Source organism: Panicum virgatum, chromosome 4N (assembly GCF_016808335.1).
Source record: "Panicum virgatum strain AP13 chromosome 4N, P.virgatum_v5, whole genome shotgun sequence".
NCBI classification, from domain to species: Eukaryota; Viridiplantae; Streptophyta; class Magnoliopsida; order Poales; family Poaceae; genus Panicum; species Panicum virgatum.
The window spans coordinates 12,763,763-12,777,800 of record NC_053148.1 but is presented as its reverse complement, the minus strand read 5'-3'; the positions used below and the strand labels follow the sequence as shown (position 1 = coordinate 12,777,800).

Below are 14,038 nucleotides of genomic sequence, written 5' to 3'. Positions count from 1 at the left end.
GAAGCAGAAACTGCAGCCCATCTCTGTCTTGATTGTGTCTTTGCACAGGAAGTTTGGCATTTGATGCAAGTCTGGTCGAATAATCTTGTCAGGAGGCCGGAGAGGGGGGTGGAGTTAGAGCTTTGGTGGACTTCTTCGTTGCAGCCAATCCCAAAAGTCCAGCGGCAACACGTTGCAGCCTTGCTCATGTACACAACGTGGAACATTTGGAAGGAAAGAAATAGAAGAGTTTTTGAAGGCAAAATAATGACAGCACCTCTGGTTTTCAATTGCATTCTGGAGGAGATCAGACTTAGACAGGCAGCTTTGAGAGGGCCTAGCGTGGCTTAGTTTGTTATGTTATCCTTCTTTCATGTGGAGTTTGAGTGTTCTTCTTTTTATGTAATATCTCTCTATTGTACTGTTTTAACATTGCTTCCCCTCCTTAAATGATTTGGCAGTGCTCCTGCCGGTTTTTCAAAAAAAAAAAGCACCCACACCACAAATGTAAAGGTAAAAAGTTTCAAATGACGATTAGTACACCCTTGTTGAATCCAATGATCAAAAATGTCGTCGAGGCTTACAGGAATCCTCTCCCAACCCAAAATTTCTTTGAAACATGTCCAAACAAAACGGGCAATTACGCAATGAAAGAAAATATGGTTTACTGTTTTGCTGTGTTACAAATATGACAATTTGCATCCCCCTTCCAGCTTTTATGTTTAAGCGCCGTTCCGGTTTGTAATCTCCTGTTATTAGCTAGACAAAGGAAAACTTTAAGTTTCATGGGCAGGCGACAAGCCCACAAATTTTGCATTCTTTTATTTATGACCCCCCCCTATGTGACAGGAAACGGTACATCGATCTAGTGGTGTAACTGCCCTTTTTTCCAACGCCCAAACTGGAGTATCATGACCATCTCCCAAGTGGACTGCCTCTAAGGTGTCCATCAGTTCTTCCCAATCGGAGACATCATTAGTTGCCAAGGATCTACAGAAAGGAATAGACCAAGTTTCCCCATCCCAAAAGTCACACACCCTTGCCTCTTTCTTCTCACATTTCTCATACAAGTGGGGAAGAATGAGGCATTTTTGTCGACTGAAGAACAACATTCATCTGATTGCAGTCCAAGGGTTCATATCTGAAAGGCAAAATATCATATTCGTTGTTAGTACCACACTATATCTTTCCTTTGCATCGTGAGAGGACAAGGCACGCCTCGCTCCCAAACCCCACCCTGCCCAGCTCTCAATTCTTCTCTACTGACTCGCCTGCCACCGACCTCCATCACCCTCACCCTCTCCCATTTTTTACTCCCCAGGTGGTCAGCTAAGCTCATCCACCATCCACACCTCTTTGATCAGTGGTGCGAGCCGCCTCGATGGTCCGCCCATTGTCAAGCACCTCTCCTTTGTCCAAGCGACCACCCAACGCATCTTCTGAACCCGAAGGCCTCTTAAAACTATCCTAGAACCGAAGAAGCTATAAAACAATACCATCGCCTGAATCAAGCTTCAATTAGGGACATGATATGCAGAAAGGCTGTATTTTAAAATATTATATTTTTAAAGTACGCTTGTTGCTTCTTCCAGAGTTTTTTTTGCTTTACTCTCAACCCTAAAATTGTTTTTTTAGATTTACCCTAAAATTGTTAAATGAACATTTCTTACTTCTTTTGACTGGAAAAATGAGCAAGTCTTTCAGTTTACTGAAAATGAGCATTTCTTTCTCCTCTTTTTGCGAGGCAAAATCAGCATTTCTGATAGATGAGGAGTACATGGGCGAACGGGTTAGAAATAAGGGCTGAAATTGGTTCAAATCTATAATTTGGACCAGAGCAAATATATTAGCCCATTAGTAATTATGGGCTACTTTCATCGCCCGTCACAGAATGTATCCTGGCCCGTTTAAGAAAAGCATGTCCATTTTGTCGCCATCCCGGGGGCAGGCCAGTGGCCAAACCACACACCAGGGTGACAGAGACACGGATGCACTTTCACACGTGCGGTATGGTCGCCAGCAAATCGTACCTTACGTGTCACTCCATGATGCACGCATGCCTTTTTTTTTACGTCTTTCATCTGGGTACAGCTGTAGCATCTGTTCATACATGTACGCACACACCACCCTACACACGCACACCACACTCACACCATATGTATACACACACCACCCTACACACGCACACCACACTCACACCATATGTATACACACACCACCCTACACACGCACACCATATGTATACAAGCAGACCTACAACTACACACAGATACGAAGACCGCGTTCTTTTAGAGATCACCAGAAACCTCCAAACCGCGTTCTTTTAGAGATCACCAGAAACCTCCAAATCTCTATAAGTGATGAGCGCGTCGCTGTCCGTATGTGACTCCACACGTGAGGGGCAGGCGTCTGGAAACCATTCAAATGGAAACTAGAGATCACCAGAAACCTCCAAATCTCTATAAGTGATGAGCGCGTCGCTGTCCGTATGTGACTCCACACGTGAGGGGCAGGCGTCTGGAAACCATTCAAATGGAAACTGTTCAAATTTGGGGGCAAGCCCCGGTGAGACACCCGAGTGTCGATGCTGGGCATCGAACTCGGGCGGGTAGCCTGCACAACCGCAGCGCACACCACTGGGCTATGAGCCCGTTCTCGATGCACGCATGCCTTTGGTGTCCAAAACTCATAAGGTAGAGCATGGACTGGATCTCCCTTCTCGGCGTGGCGTCGTCTTGCTCAGGACCTCATCCCCTAGCCGATAAGCTTCCTGAGCTCCACCGTACATGGCAGCTGCGGTACACGAATACACGATACTACGTACAAGTTAATTTACAGGCCCTTTATTTAGCAGTAGCACTGCCCGGCAGCTACGTACGCACGATGATACTCACTGTACTGTACAGTATTTACACAGATAGCAACACTTGAGAAACAGTTTCTTTTTAATTTGGAGGTCCGTCGCCTCGGCACGATCGGGTGGTCTACGGCGGCTACACCAGCGTGGAGCACGCCGACGTGTCGGGGTCGAACAACGCCGGGAGCAGGTACTTCCTCCCGCGCGCGCCGAGCGCGTTGTAGCTGGCGCCCGTCGCCGCGTCCACCAGCAGCCGCCCGGCGTACCCGGGGTAGGCGCCGCTGCCGTAGACGCCCGCGCACGCCGTGGCGGCCTCCAGCGGCGCGCCGCGGTCGCCCTGGTAGAACCCGTCCCCGAACGGGTTGGTCACCGCGCCGTCCATGCCGGCGTCCCCGTTCGGCGGCACCAGCGGCGGCGCCTGGGGCCCGTACGTCGGCTGGTGGAACGGCCAGGCGCACTGCCCGGGGCACTGGTCCGCAGGGTTCCCCACCCACGCGTACGCCGCGTGGGACGACGACCCCGCGCCGCCGCCGCCGTACGACCCGTGGTGCCCGCACCGGCTTGCGCAGAAGCCCTCCACCGCCACGTCCCGCGCCGTGAGCACCAGCGCGATGCCGCCGGCCTTGGCGGGGCGCGCCGCGGCCGCCAGCGCCGGGAGCTGGGACATCTTCAGGCTCTTTCCCAGCGAGCACGCCTCGTCCGAGACCTGCCCGGCCAGGACCACCCGCGCGTTCCCGGCGGCGGCGCCGCCGCGTGCGCCGTTCTTGCCGACGGCCGCCGCCTTGGAGAGGTAGAGCCGGTTGATGCTGCTCCACCACTGCGCGACGGACGGGGCGTGGGACGACGGCGTCGTCCCCCGCGGCGCGGCGGAGAGGGAGAGGAGGAAGTCGGAGACGACGGCCTTCTGCGCCGGCGTGAAGCGGCCGTACCATAGGATGGAGACGGGGATGTCGCCGCTCAGCACGGCGCCGTTGTGGTACGTGAGGAGGTTCGGCTGGGGTTGGACCAGGAACGCCGCTGACGGCGGGGCCGTGGTTACGGCGACCGCCATCAGTAGCAGCAGGAGGGAGGCAACGTGCTGGTGCTTGGCCATTGGGAGGAGAAGGCTCTCGAGACGAGACGGTCTGCTCAGTGGCTCAGACGCTCAGTTGGGAATGGGAGGGAGGCGAATAGGTGTGTTTGGCACTTGGCAGTGTTGTGGGAAGCAAAGCCAAGGCGAGAACTGCTTTTATAGAGGCGCCGCTCATCCCCGCTGGACTCGATATCGATAAGCACGAGTGCCTTGCGCCAAGGCGCGCGTAATTTATTTACTTGTTTTCATTTAGTAATATAAGTTTATATAGAGGTTTGTAGTAGGTGTATAGACAAATACATATATATAGATAGAAATAGAATATTTATTTTTAAAGCAAAAAAGACAAAAAAAATAGTAGCTGAAATCTGACGTCTCAATCTCGCCTTGGCTCGGTCTCAATCTCACTGTCGAAGGCGGCCGGGAGCGGTCCTCGGACATCTCCTCACTATGCAATGCGCGGCTATCACGCCCGACCTGCAGCACCGCGGCGTACCGGAGCTAGGCCGGGTCGCCCGCCGGTGACGGCATGAACTCGCCGCACCCGTCGAGGACGTGCCCGGCGGCCCGCCCAAACTCGCCGCGTGGCTCTCCGGTCTAGCTTCACTGCCGTCGTTGCAGTAGAGCACACACCCATTCGGAGGCCACCAAAATTACCGGTCGAGAGTTCTAGATTCAGATATTTTGCAGTGACCGAATGGAAAGCTGACACGTGGACCATTCGTGTCTCAAAGCCTCAAAGATAACGAGGGCACGACCAGTCACATGCACTGTCAATTTATGATCGAATGGTGGGAATCTTTTTTTACTGATGTGGCCGGTCTGCCCTTGCGCTGACCTTCGAGGCATTGACATATAGAAATTAGGGCCGTAATTAGATTTAAAAATTTTATCCCAAAAACATCACATCGAATATTTGAGCACATGCATGGAATACTAAATAAAATCTATTTATAAAACTTTTACACGGATAGGTTGTAAATCGCGAAACGAATCTAATGAGCCTACTTAATCTATAATTTGCAACAGTGACACTACAGTAACCGTTCACTAATTATGAGTTAATCATGAATTAAGTATGCTCATTAGATTCGTCTCGTGATTTACAACCCATCCGTGCAAAAGGTTTTGTAAATAGATTTTATTTAGTACTCCGAAATAGCAAGATTCCCTTTCATCCGTAGCCAGACAGTGATTCTAAAGTAACCGTCCACTAATTATGAGTTAATCATGAATTAAATAAGCTCATTAGATTCGTCTCGTGATTTACAACCCATCCGTGTAAAAAGTTTTGTAAATAGATTTTATTTAGTACTTTGAAATAGCAAGATTCACTTTCATCCGTAGCCATACAGTGATACTACAGTAACCGTTCACTAATTATGAGTTAATCATGAATTAAATATGCTTATTAGATTCATCCCGTGATTTACAACCCATCCATGTAAAAGGTTTTTTAAATAGATTTTATTTAGTATTCTGAAATAGTAAGATTCTCTTTCATCCGTAGTTATCGGATCACGATCGGACGGCCGAATTTTTCCGGACGGCCTGTCTGGCCACTCGCCGCCCCTCGGGGCTTTAACATATAGAAAAATGTGAAACAAGTCACCTTGCTCTAGATTTACGGCTTCAGCTACGGAGCTACCAACCAGTTCAGTCCTGCACACACTTGAGCTTTCAGTGTTTATGGTGCTTTATTAGCTACCAAACACTAATAGAGTAGTAACAGTTCCCTCAAAAGGTGTTTAGGCGTGCTTCAGCCTTCAGGTACCAACACAGTCCACTCAAAAGGGATAGCTGGTTGAGGGGAAAAAAAAAAGGAAAATCGCCTCAACCATTTCGTCTCACCAGACCGACTAAGGATTTGGGATGTTTGGATGCAGGAAGTTAAACTTTAGACCACTTAGTTACATGTCAAAATATCAAATAATAGGACTAAATATGAGCTAATTGTTGATCTAGTTACAAAGATGATGGCTAATCAGGTTGATTAAAACCTGCCCTCGTTTGCTCTCCCGTCCGCGCTCCACGCAAAAACTGGGACGCGTGTCGCCTCCCCGCGAGTTCTGATCATTTTGCAGAAAACTCCTCCGATTTTATAAAAATCATAGCTAAATCCAGCCCCGCCAGAACTGCACAGCAACCACGCCCATAACTTTTTCATTTAGACCCTCAAAATAATGTTTATTTACATACAAAGAAGGAAGAATTCAATAGTACTATCATATTTGCAAAAACCACCCGCGCCACTTTTTCGTTTAGCCCCTCCCGCAGCCCCAAACCCTACCCCCCTCACTCTCCTCCCCGGCGCCCTCTTTCTCCCGCTCCTGCTCCCTGCCACCGCCTCCCCTCCCTTTTTCCCTCTCTGTCGCCTGCCTCCGTCACTCCTTCCCGCTGGCGCTCCTCCTGCTCTCCGCCGCCGCCAGCTCCCACGGGATCCAGATCCGGCACGGGGCGTGGCTCGGAGGGAGAGGAGGCGATTCTGGCTAGATCCGCGACGGCCTGGTGGTCCGGGAGGCCCGCGCGGCCCCTCGCCGTGCTCCGCGTCACCTCTGCAGCCCCGACGACCGCGTGCCCCTCCGCCCGGTGCTCACGCTCAAGCACCGCTCGCGCATCGAAGCTGGTGTCAGCCGCATCGAGGAGGTAGAGGAGCCGCTCGACCCCGTCATCTCTTGCGTCGATGACCCCGCACCTTGGACCCGCGCCGCCGGCCAGCACCCGCCCCCGACAAGCATCATCCGTGGCTCCGCGTGGACCGCACCCCCGGCCAGCGCTCGCCGCTACCGCCCCGAGTCCCTCCCCGCCCCTCACCCCTCCGCGCGCCACGGGCCGGCGTGGATCCGGTGAGCCTGCCCACGGTGCGGCCGGCAGCTACTCCGTTTGGGAGACAGAGCCGCGGACGGCAGTAGCTGCGCCGCACCTGCGAGGAGGAGAAGGAGCAGCAGCTGCTCTGTTTGGGAGACAGAGCCGCGGACAGCAGTAGCTGTGCCGCACCCGCGAGGAGGAGAAGGAGCAGCAGCAGAGGCTGGGCGGCGTGGCCGTGCAGCAGCAGTGTGGCATCGCTGGTGACAGCAAGGCCAAGGTACGTCCGGGCCTTCCTTTCCTCCCTCCTCCCCCTTGGGTAGCAGCGCCATGACCTGATGCTTCTCTCTCTTTGTTATGGGGATTTCTCTTGATTGAATTCGTCCTCTACTCAGACAAGTTATTGATCTGAAATGCCCTTTCCTCCCTCTCTCTCCTTGCGGCAGGAAGGGGATTTCATTTTGATTGGATTCGTTCTCTCCCTGAAAAAGTTACAGATCTAAAAAAATTCCTCATTGTTGATGTAGACTGCTCATCAATCTTGGATTTGAAGCTCTGACCTTCTATATGCCAAATTGATTTTGGCGTGTTAGATGTCCCCTGATGTTAATCTTTGTCCTTAAAAATTTAGATATATATTTTGCACTTTTCTAGGTCACGTAGATTGACTACGGGGAGCTTAGAGGGAGGAATTTGTTGTTGCTTATTTGTGCTACGGCGCTGCATATGCACTTTATGTATAGTGATAAAATTGATCGATCAACAATAAAATTTATAGGGTCAACAAGGTGTTCAAATATCTGTTTAAATATGATATTAATATCTAGGTTGATATGAAGTGGAAAAATATATAGTTTATAGACACAACAACAACAGAATATGGTGGTAATTTACCACATATTGCAGGAGGTGCTCTCCTTTTACAATGCTAGCTTCTTGCATTTGGGAGAAAAGATAGTAGGCATTGAACTAAAACAGATTATAGAGTGGGATACCCTTACTGTTCTTCCACAGCACTGACCCATGCACCCATGGATCAGAGTAAAGTCATTTACAGTTGCTAGATGAATCAATGATACTTTAGCAAGCTTTCAGACATAATGTGATGTTATCTGGTTTTGTGCCTTCTCTAATCATCATTGCAAGTTCTTTATATAGTTTTTGTAATACAACTTATTGTGCATTCAGGATTTGATTACACTGGAGTTCTCCAAAAAATCATGCAGTATCTCAGTGATTAGGAGGTACCAACTTCTTCTAAAATATTCCCCCTTGTACTTACTGAGGTTTTAATTGAGCTAATGACTGTGGCGTTAACATAAAGCAAACACTTCTTGATTTTATGCCATGATGCTATGCAAGTTCCCATTGAAGTGCTTCTCTTAAGAACGCAGCTGTATGCTATGCAGTGCAAAGGTTTGTTGAAGAATGAGTACACCAAATTTCAAGAGACACACGATAAGTTTTGCAAAGACAAAGCTGCACACATGCAGAATTTCAAAGGTATGCAAAGACAAAGCTGCACCTATTGTCCCCTTTTTTATCTAATAAGATTAAGCTATCTCTGTATATTAGCCATTACAACAGCCATATTGTCCCTTCTTCCCCTTCTCAATTGCTAAAATTACCCTTGGATATCCTAAAGAATACTTTCCTATTCCTACTCACACAGCCAAAGTTCAAAAGCTTTTCTTATCTATATGATGATCATTTCATAGATGCACAGAGAGGCTATTGTGCGTGGCTTGCCAAAGGATCTCAGAGAGGCTAGAAAAAAAAAGATAAAATTTCTCACAGTATTTATTTCTAATTTTCTTGTGTGGTTCCTTTATAGGATGGTAAATTGCCAATAGAAGCTGCTGCATCCAGAGGATGGATGGTATGCGTTAAGATTCTTTTGCCTGTAACAAATTCTTTGGAGAAATTTACAAACTTGAGCATTCCTCAAATGCTTAAACAATAAGCGTGCATTCGTGCTCTCCAATGTTTAATTGATTCTATTGCTTGATTTGATTGTTGAAATGGTAGGGCGTGCATCGCGCGCCGAATGTTCTAGTTGGTCGTTAGAACCCATTGGCCCTTCGTTAGCTCTCACTATCCCATATCTAGACCCTTTAGCACATCCTCTTCAACTTATCCTAATATCCCATTATTTGCCTGCTCTGAAATCTAATATCTGTTGTCGTTTTTTTCCACTAATAGAGTTCAACTAGTACTACAATGTTAGCAATCAATTCACCACGCACCTATCTCTTCAAAATATAACCTTTCCTAAAACTTCTCAAAAACTCTAGCAACTCGCAATACGGATGATCACAACCTCAAAATAAACCTGATGATACTCTGAATTAGAAAAGGGGTGGTTTCAATGAATAGTAAGCGAAGGCGAGAGGACATAATAATGCCGGTGTCCTGGAGGATTAGGACGTGAACTAGCTAGAGCCGACGCCCCCAGATCCCAATCATCACCGGGGCCCCGGCCCCCGGGCGCGTACGTGTACGTGGAAGTCAAACGAGCGTTGCCTCGCACCGGACCACATATAATTGGAGGGGCCCCATGGCGATGACGACGTCTTCCTTCCCCTTTGGAGCGTTCGGCCGGGCGCAAGTACACGCGAGGCAAAAGTTGGCGCCGGAACTTGACAGGGGAGGGCATCCCCATCGCCATGCGCGGGTACATGCAGGGACGCATGGAGCCGTCGCGGTCGGCTCGTCCCCGTCGCGCGCCTCCAGCTGGATGCCTCTACCCATTTTCCGACTCATTTTGTTTTTGGTGTAAAAGGAATATGTTCCATGCATCCATTTGGTGTAGTGAGTGGTGACCAGTGGGATGCATGGAATGGAGCTAGACGATTCTTGGATTGTTTTTTTTAGAATGATGAGAAAAGATCATTACTTTTGATTTTTTAGGCCCATAATTGGCCACCTGCTCCCGGTGTTTGCTTGTTCGGTTCAGTTGAATTTCCTTCCCCCCCCCCCCCCCCCCCTTTTTGTTTTTGAGAGGGTTTTCGCAATTATTTTCTCTGTGTGGTCGATGCTTGGGTGACCTGCCCTGGATTGAACATTCAGATCGATTGGGCGATCCTTTCTCCCATGACAAATCATATGACAATTGACAATATATTGTTTTATAAAAAATAAGTTTTTTATGTTCATCACCTGCTTTGGAGTGCAATTGTGATCTTGCCCTCATTTTTTAACTTTGTGATTTTTACCTTTTGTCTTTGTATTTGCCCCTGTGTTAACCATTGACTATGAATAAAAAATCTCATTGATTTGTGAATAGTCAAGGGCAAAATCATAAAATTTAAAAAATAAAATTAAAATTACAATTCAAAGTAGGAATAAGAAGTAAGAACAACATACGACTGGCAATATATCAATATGGAACCTATACTCGAGATATAGAACCAGGCAACCCCAGCTGAGGCTTTGTAAAGATTATCCGAGAGGCCTATGCAGCCACCAAACAAGAGCACTTTGGAGTTTGGAGACACCTGCCGCCACCGCTCTAGATTAGAAGGAGTATACGTGTCCTAACTCTACAATTTCATGATTGATATAGGCCCATCCCTTACGACAAGTCACCAATGCAAAGTTCCACCTATTTTAATGGGCAGTGATTAGCAATGGGTATTCAACCCTAAACCCCATTAATACCCTTTGAACCCGCTCTACGACAAGTCACCAATGCAAAGTAGTGTGGCAGTAGACTAGTAGCTAGTAGTAGTATACTAGCACCATGCATGCATCATGCGCCGCTCCATGAGTGACCAAAACCTAATCAAAGGCAAAGTTTATCAGCAAAGCAAGCGCCTAATTATAGATAGAGCCTTGCACACTCGAGAGGCCATCATCATGTGTAACCCCAGCACAGCTGGCGCCCATGCACCAGAACGCGGGCGAAGACGTGTCGGCGCGGGGCACCACCTGCACAGCCCGGGAGGAACCGGCCGGAGCTAGCCCCGGCCGGCAGGGCGGCAGGCGGCGGCTAGCTGCAGTGTCGCGGCGACAAATAATGGAGGCGGCGGGTACAGGCCGCGCCGTGGACCGGTTCTCTGAAAGGATGCAGGCGCCTGTGGCCACTGAATTCGTGCGCCGCACCGCATGCAGGCCGCGGGGGTCGGACGGGCAGTGTGACGCGTCGAGGCGACAGCGAGCCCGGCCGCCGCCGCCGCCGCTGTGGGCACGGCGAGGAATCGGCTGTTCGCCTGCCCGGAATTATTCCGTTCAGTGATCGGCGGTCAGCGTCGCTGACTGTTCCGTCGAGCAGTTTGCGTGCACTGCTGGATTCAGCATGCAGCAGGTCTGTAGCATGCATGCATGCATAGCAGCTAGTGTATCGAGTTTCACTTCTGAGTTCTGAGATGTTTACTAAATTTTTTACTATTGATGGTAAATAGCCGACGGCAAACACACGCAATAGCCTGAATTTTATGGCATCGTTATACCAAATCAAAAATACCGTAAAAATAATATTGCTGCAGCTCGGACAGCTTAATGCTAGGTTCACTGGCCACTCCTTATTAGGAGTATGGGCTTATGGCACACAACAGCTAGCAGCAGGCATCGATCTCATCACGACCCGTGCGGAGCCCTCAAGGCATCGATAGCATGGCTAGCTGCACGGGCACCCATCGCGCGTGGCTCGGAGGGTGAGCGGTCTATTACCAACAGCTGCCGCGGCTGTAGATAGCGACGGCCGAGGGAGGGGGGGGGGGGGCGCTACTAGGGGTGGTAATGAGCCATGATCTAGTGGTCTCTTTACAGCCCAATAAGATTTTTAAATTATTTAGTTCAAAATTATATAAGATTAGAGCACGACCTTTTTAGAGCCCGACCCTTAGATTTTCTAGTTCAAAATTTTGGGCCCTTTACCACCCCTAGCGCTACCTGCCGACGGCGTGCGCGCGCCGTCGCCGGCCGCATGGTTCACGTGTGGGTGTGGCGGCCGCGCGCAATGCAAACCGCCAGCGGCGCGTCAAAAGGTCGCCGGCCGGCCTCCTCATCATGATGGAGGCTGGCCGGCCTCGCCGTGCTGGGCCATTGGTCGGTCTTGCCATCGATCGTGGGCGCAGCGTAGCTAGCTTCACGGTTGGAGGCGGCCGGTCCCCCGGCTGCCGTAGTAGTAGTACTCTCAATCTAGCAGCGGGCCGGGCGCCCGGGCCACACAATCTATCACTAGTGTATGAGGCGCGCCAATACCTGTTTTGGACACATAGCATGCAATGTTAACGCCATCCAGCTTACAATAATGTATTACCACTACACCATGAAAACCGCCATGAAAAGCACCAAACCCGCCAAGAAAATAATCCTTGGCGGCTAGCCGCCAAGCAAAATCCGCCAAGGATAGAGAGCCAAGGAAATCCAATTTCCTTGGCTGCCAGCCGCCAAGGATTATTTTTTTGCGGTTTGGCCGCCAAGTAAAGTAGACCTTCGCCAAAATTGTAAATGAGCCAAGAAAATTTTACAACCGCCAAGGATATAACTTTCCTTGGCGGTCATCGACAGCCAAGGATATAACTTTCCTTGGCGGCCGTCAACAGCCAAGGAAAGTTATTTACTTGGCAGGCATCAACTGCCAAGGAAATACATACTGCCAATAAAAAAAATATAATCGACATTAATGCTCACTCCATCACAAAATTCATTCAGAGATATGATCAAAATATTAATATAATTGACATTAATGCATGAAGGAGTCTGATATTAGCTACTGTAGATACAGATTCTAAATTTGCCCCTATAGTTAGTCTTACATACAAGTCCATAGATGCTACAACCATTAGATCACACAAATCCTACAATTTGTACCCAAAAGGTTAGTATCAACTATGTTACTACAGCCACCAGTCCACAAATGTACCCACAAGAGCCTAAATGTGATGGACCAATAACCTTCAAAAAGAGGACACATATGAACACTTAGAGATTCTCTCATTTAACAGAGTAGAAGTAATCTGATTTAGCATCTCTTGTTTCTGCACTCTTTCAAGTGTTACACAAATGAGTACAGATAATGGAATTTTCACAAACGATGAGTACAGATGATGCAAAGAAAAAAAAGAGCTCATTGAAAAGTAACCTTGCATGACACTCTTTGCGCCAACTCTGTTGCATTGTGTTATCTATCCGCCATGTGAACTGCTACTCCATTGTGATGTGAACTGCTACTCCATTGTGAAGGCTCCGTTTTATATCATTCCAGAAAATGGACTACCATGTGATGAACCAGTGCACAGAAGTTTCACATATACATATTCATAAGAGTGCATAAGTAATAGCAAGAAATATAATTTGTATGACTGCAAAATTAGTTGAAACATCTGTCAGTAAGCTTCAGGTTCATCCCTCTGTGATATATGTTTTGGTATTATACTAAACAGATTAGTTCAATACGAAGCTAACTACATAGCACAACTTTGCAGACATAAGCGACAGATTTAGAGATGCTCATACTGAAAGATATGTTCGATTTTATAGTATAGAAATGCAGGATAAGGAAGTTCAGTTTATCATGCCAAGATAATCAGCAACTCTACTAGCAACAGCTGGTTCGAGAAGCAGTGAAGAATTACACTTCACATTTTGTCAAAATAATTTGTTGTTGAGTGCAAACCTAGTACTACAGTAGCATGTCGCTGCCTCAAATAGACATATGAAAAAGTGGAGCTTGTACTTACAGATTCAAAGGCATACACAGGCACCATAAACAACAGCTACGACCCACTTCTGCTCCAGGAGAATTTCAACAAGTACAATTTACAACAGGTAGCAAGCAAGCCATAAGCATCAGTTACATTTGATACATTTCACCCAACAGCTGACAGGCAGAGGAAAGTAGATGCTGTATAGTCGCAACAAAGGAAAATCAGAACGGAACTTTAAAATCCTAAAGAGAACGGGGAGGCGGGGTGTGGGATTGCATTCTCACTGTTCGCCGAGGAGCTGGAGCACATCATCATCGGCGGCGCTCGGCCTAGAACACATCGCACCATCCCTTGGCGCTGCGGACGGCGGCCTGCGCCATCCCGTAGAGCTCAACCCAGCGGTGGAGGTCGGCGTGGCCGCGCATGTCGATGCAGCGCCAGAGTGCGGTGTCGTCGCGCCCGGCGCGGCACACCTGTGCAGGCCCCATGAGGATCTCGACGTTGTCGAGCCTGGGGAGGACGACCACGAACGCGTCCAGCGGCAGCGCCGCCAAGCCCCTAGCCTCCTGGTGACCCTCCGCAGCTCGGATGGGGTTGGGTTCGGGGCAGCAGGCTCAGACCTACGCGCGAAGGCGACTGGCGGCAGCAGCCACAACGCTGCTACGAGGCCCA

The 14,038-nt window shown here is 48.8% G+C and overlaps 1 protein-coding gene across 1 annotated transcript; it reads right to left on the bottom strand.

The window, feature by feature from the left end:
- Positions 1-2,700: 2,700 nt before the first annotated feature.
- On the bottom strand, positions 2,701-4,045 carry LOC120671234 (protein PHOSPHATE-INDUCED 1 homolog). Its single transcript, XM_039951516.1, has one exon. It carries the CDS (start codon positions 3,927-3,929, stop codon positions 2,973-2,975), a length of 957 nt encoding a protein of 318 aa, XP_039807450.1. The 5' UTR covers positions 3,930-4,045; the 3' UTR covers positions 2,701-2,972.
- Positions 4,046-14,038: the final 9,993 nt, after the last annotated feature.

What these genes read in the sequence shown, in the direction of transcription:
- LOC120671234 (XM_039951516.1), bottom strand. Translation starts at nt 3,929, where the DNA reads ATGGCCAAGCACCAGCACGTTGCCTCCCTCCTGCTGCTACTGATGGCG.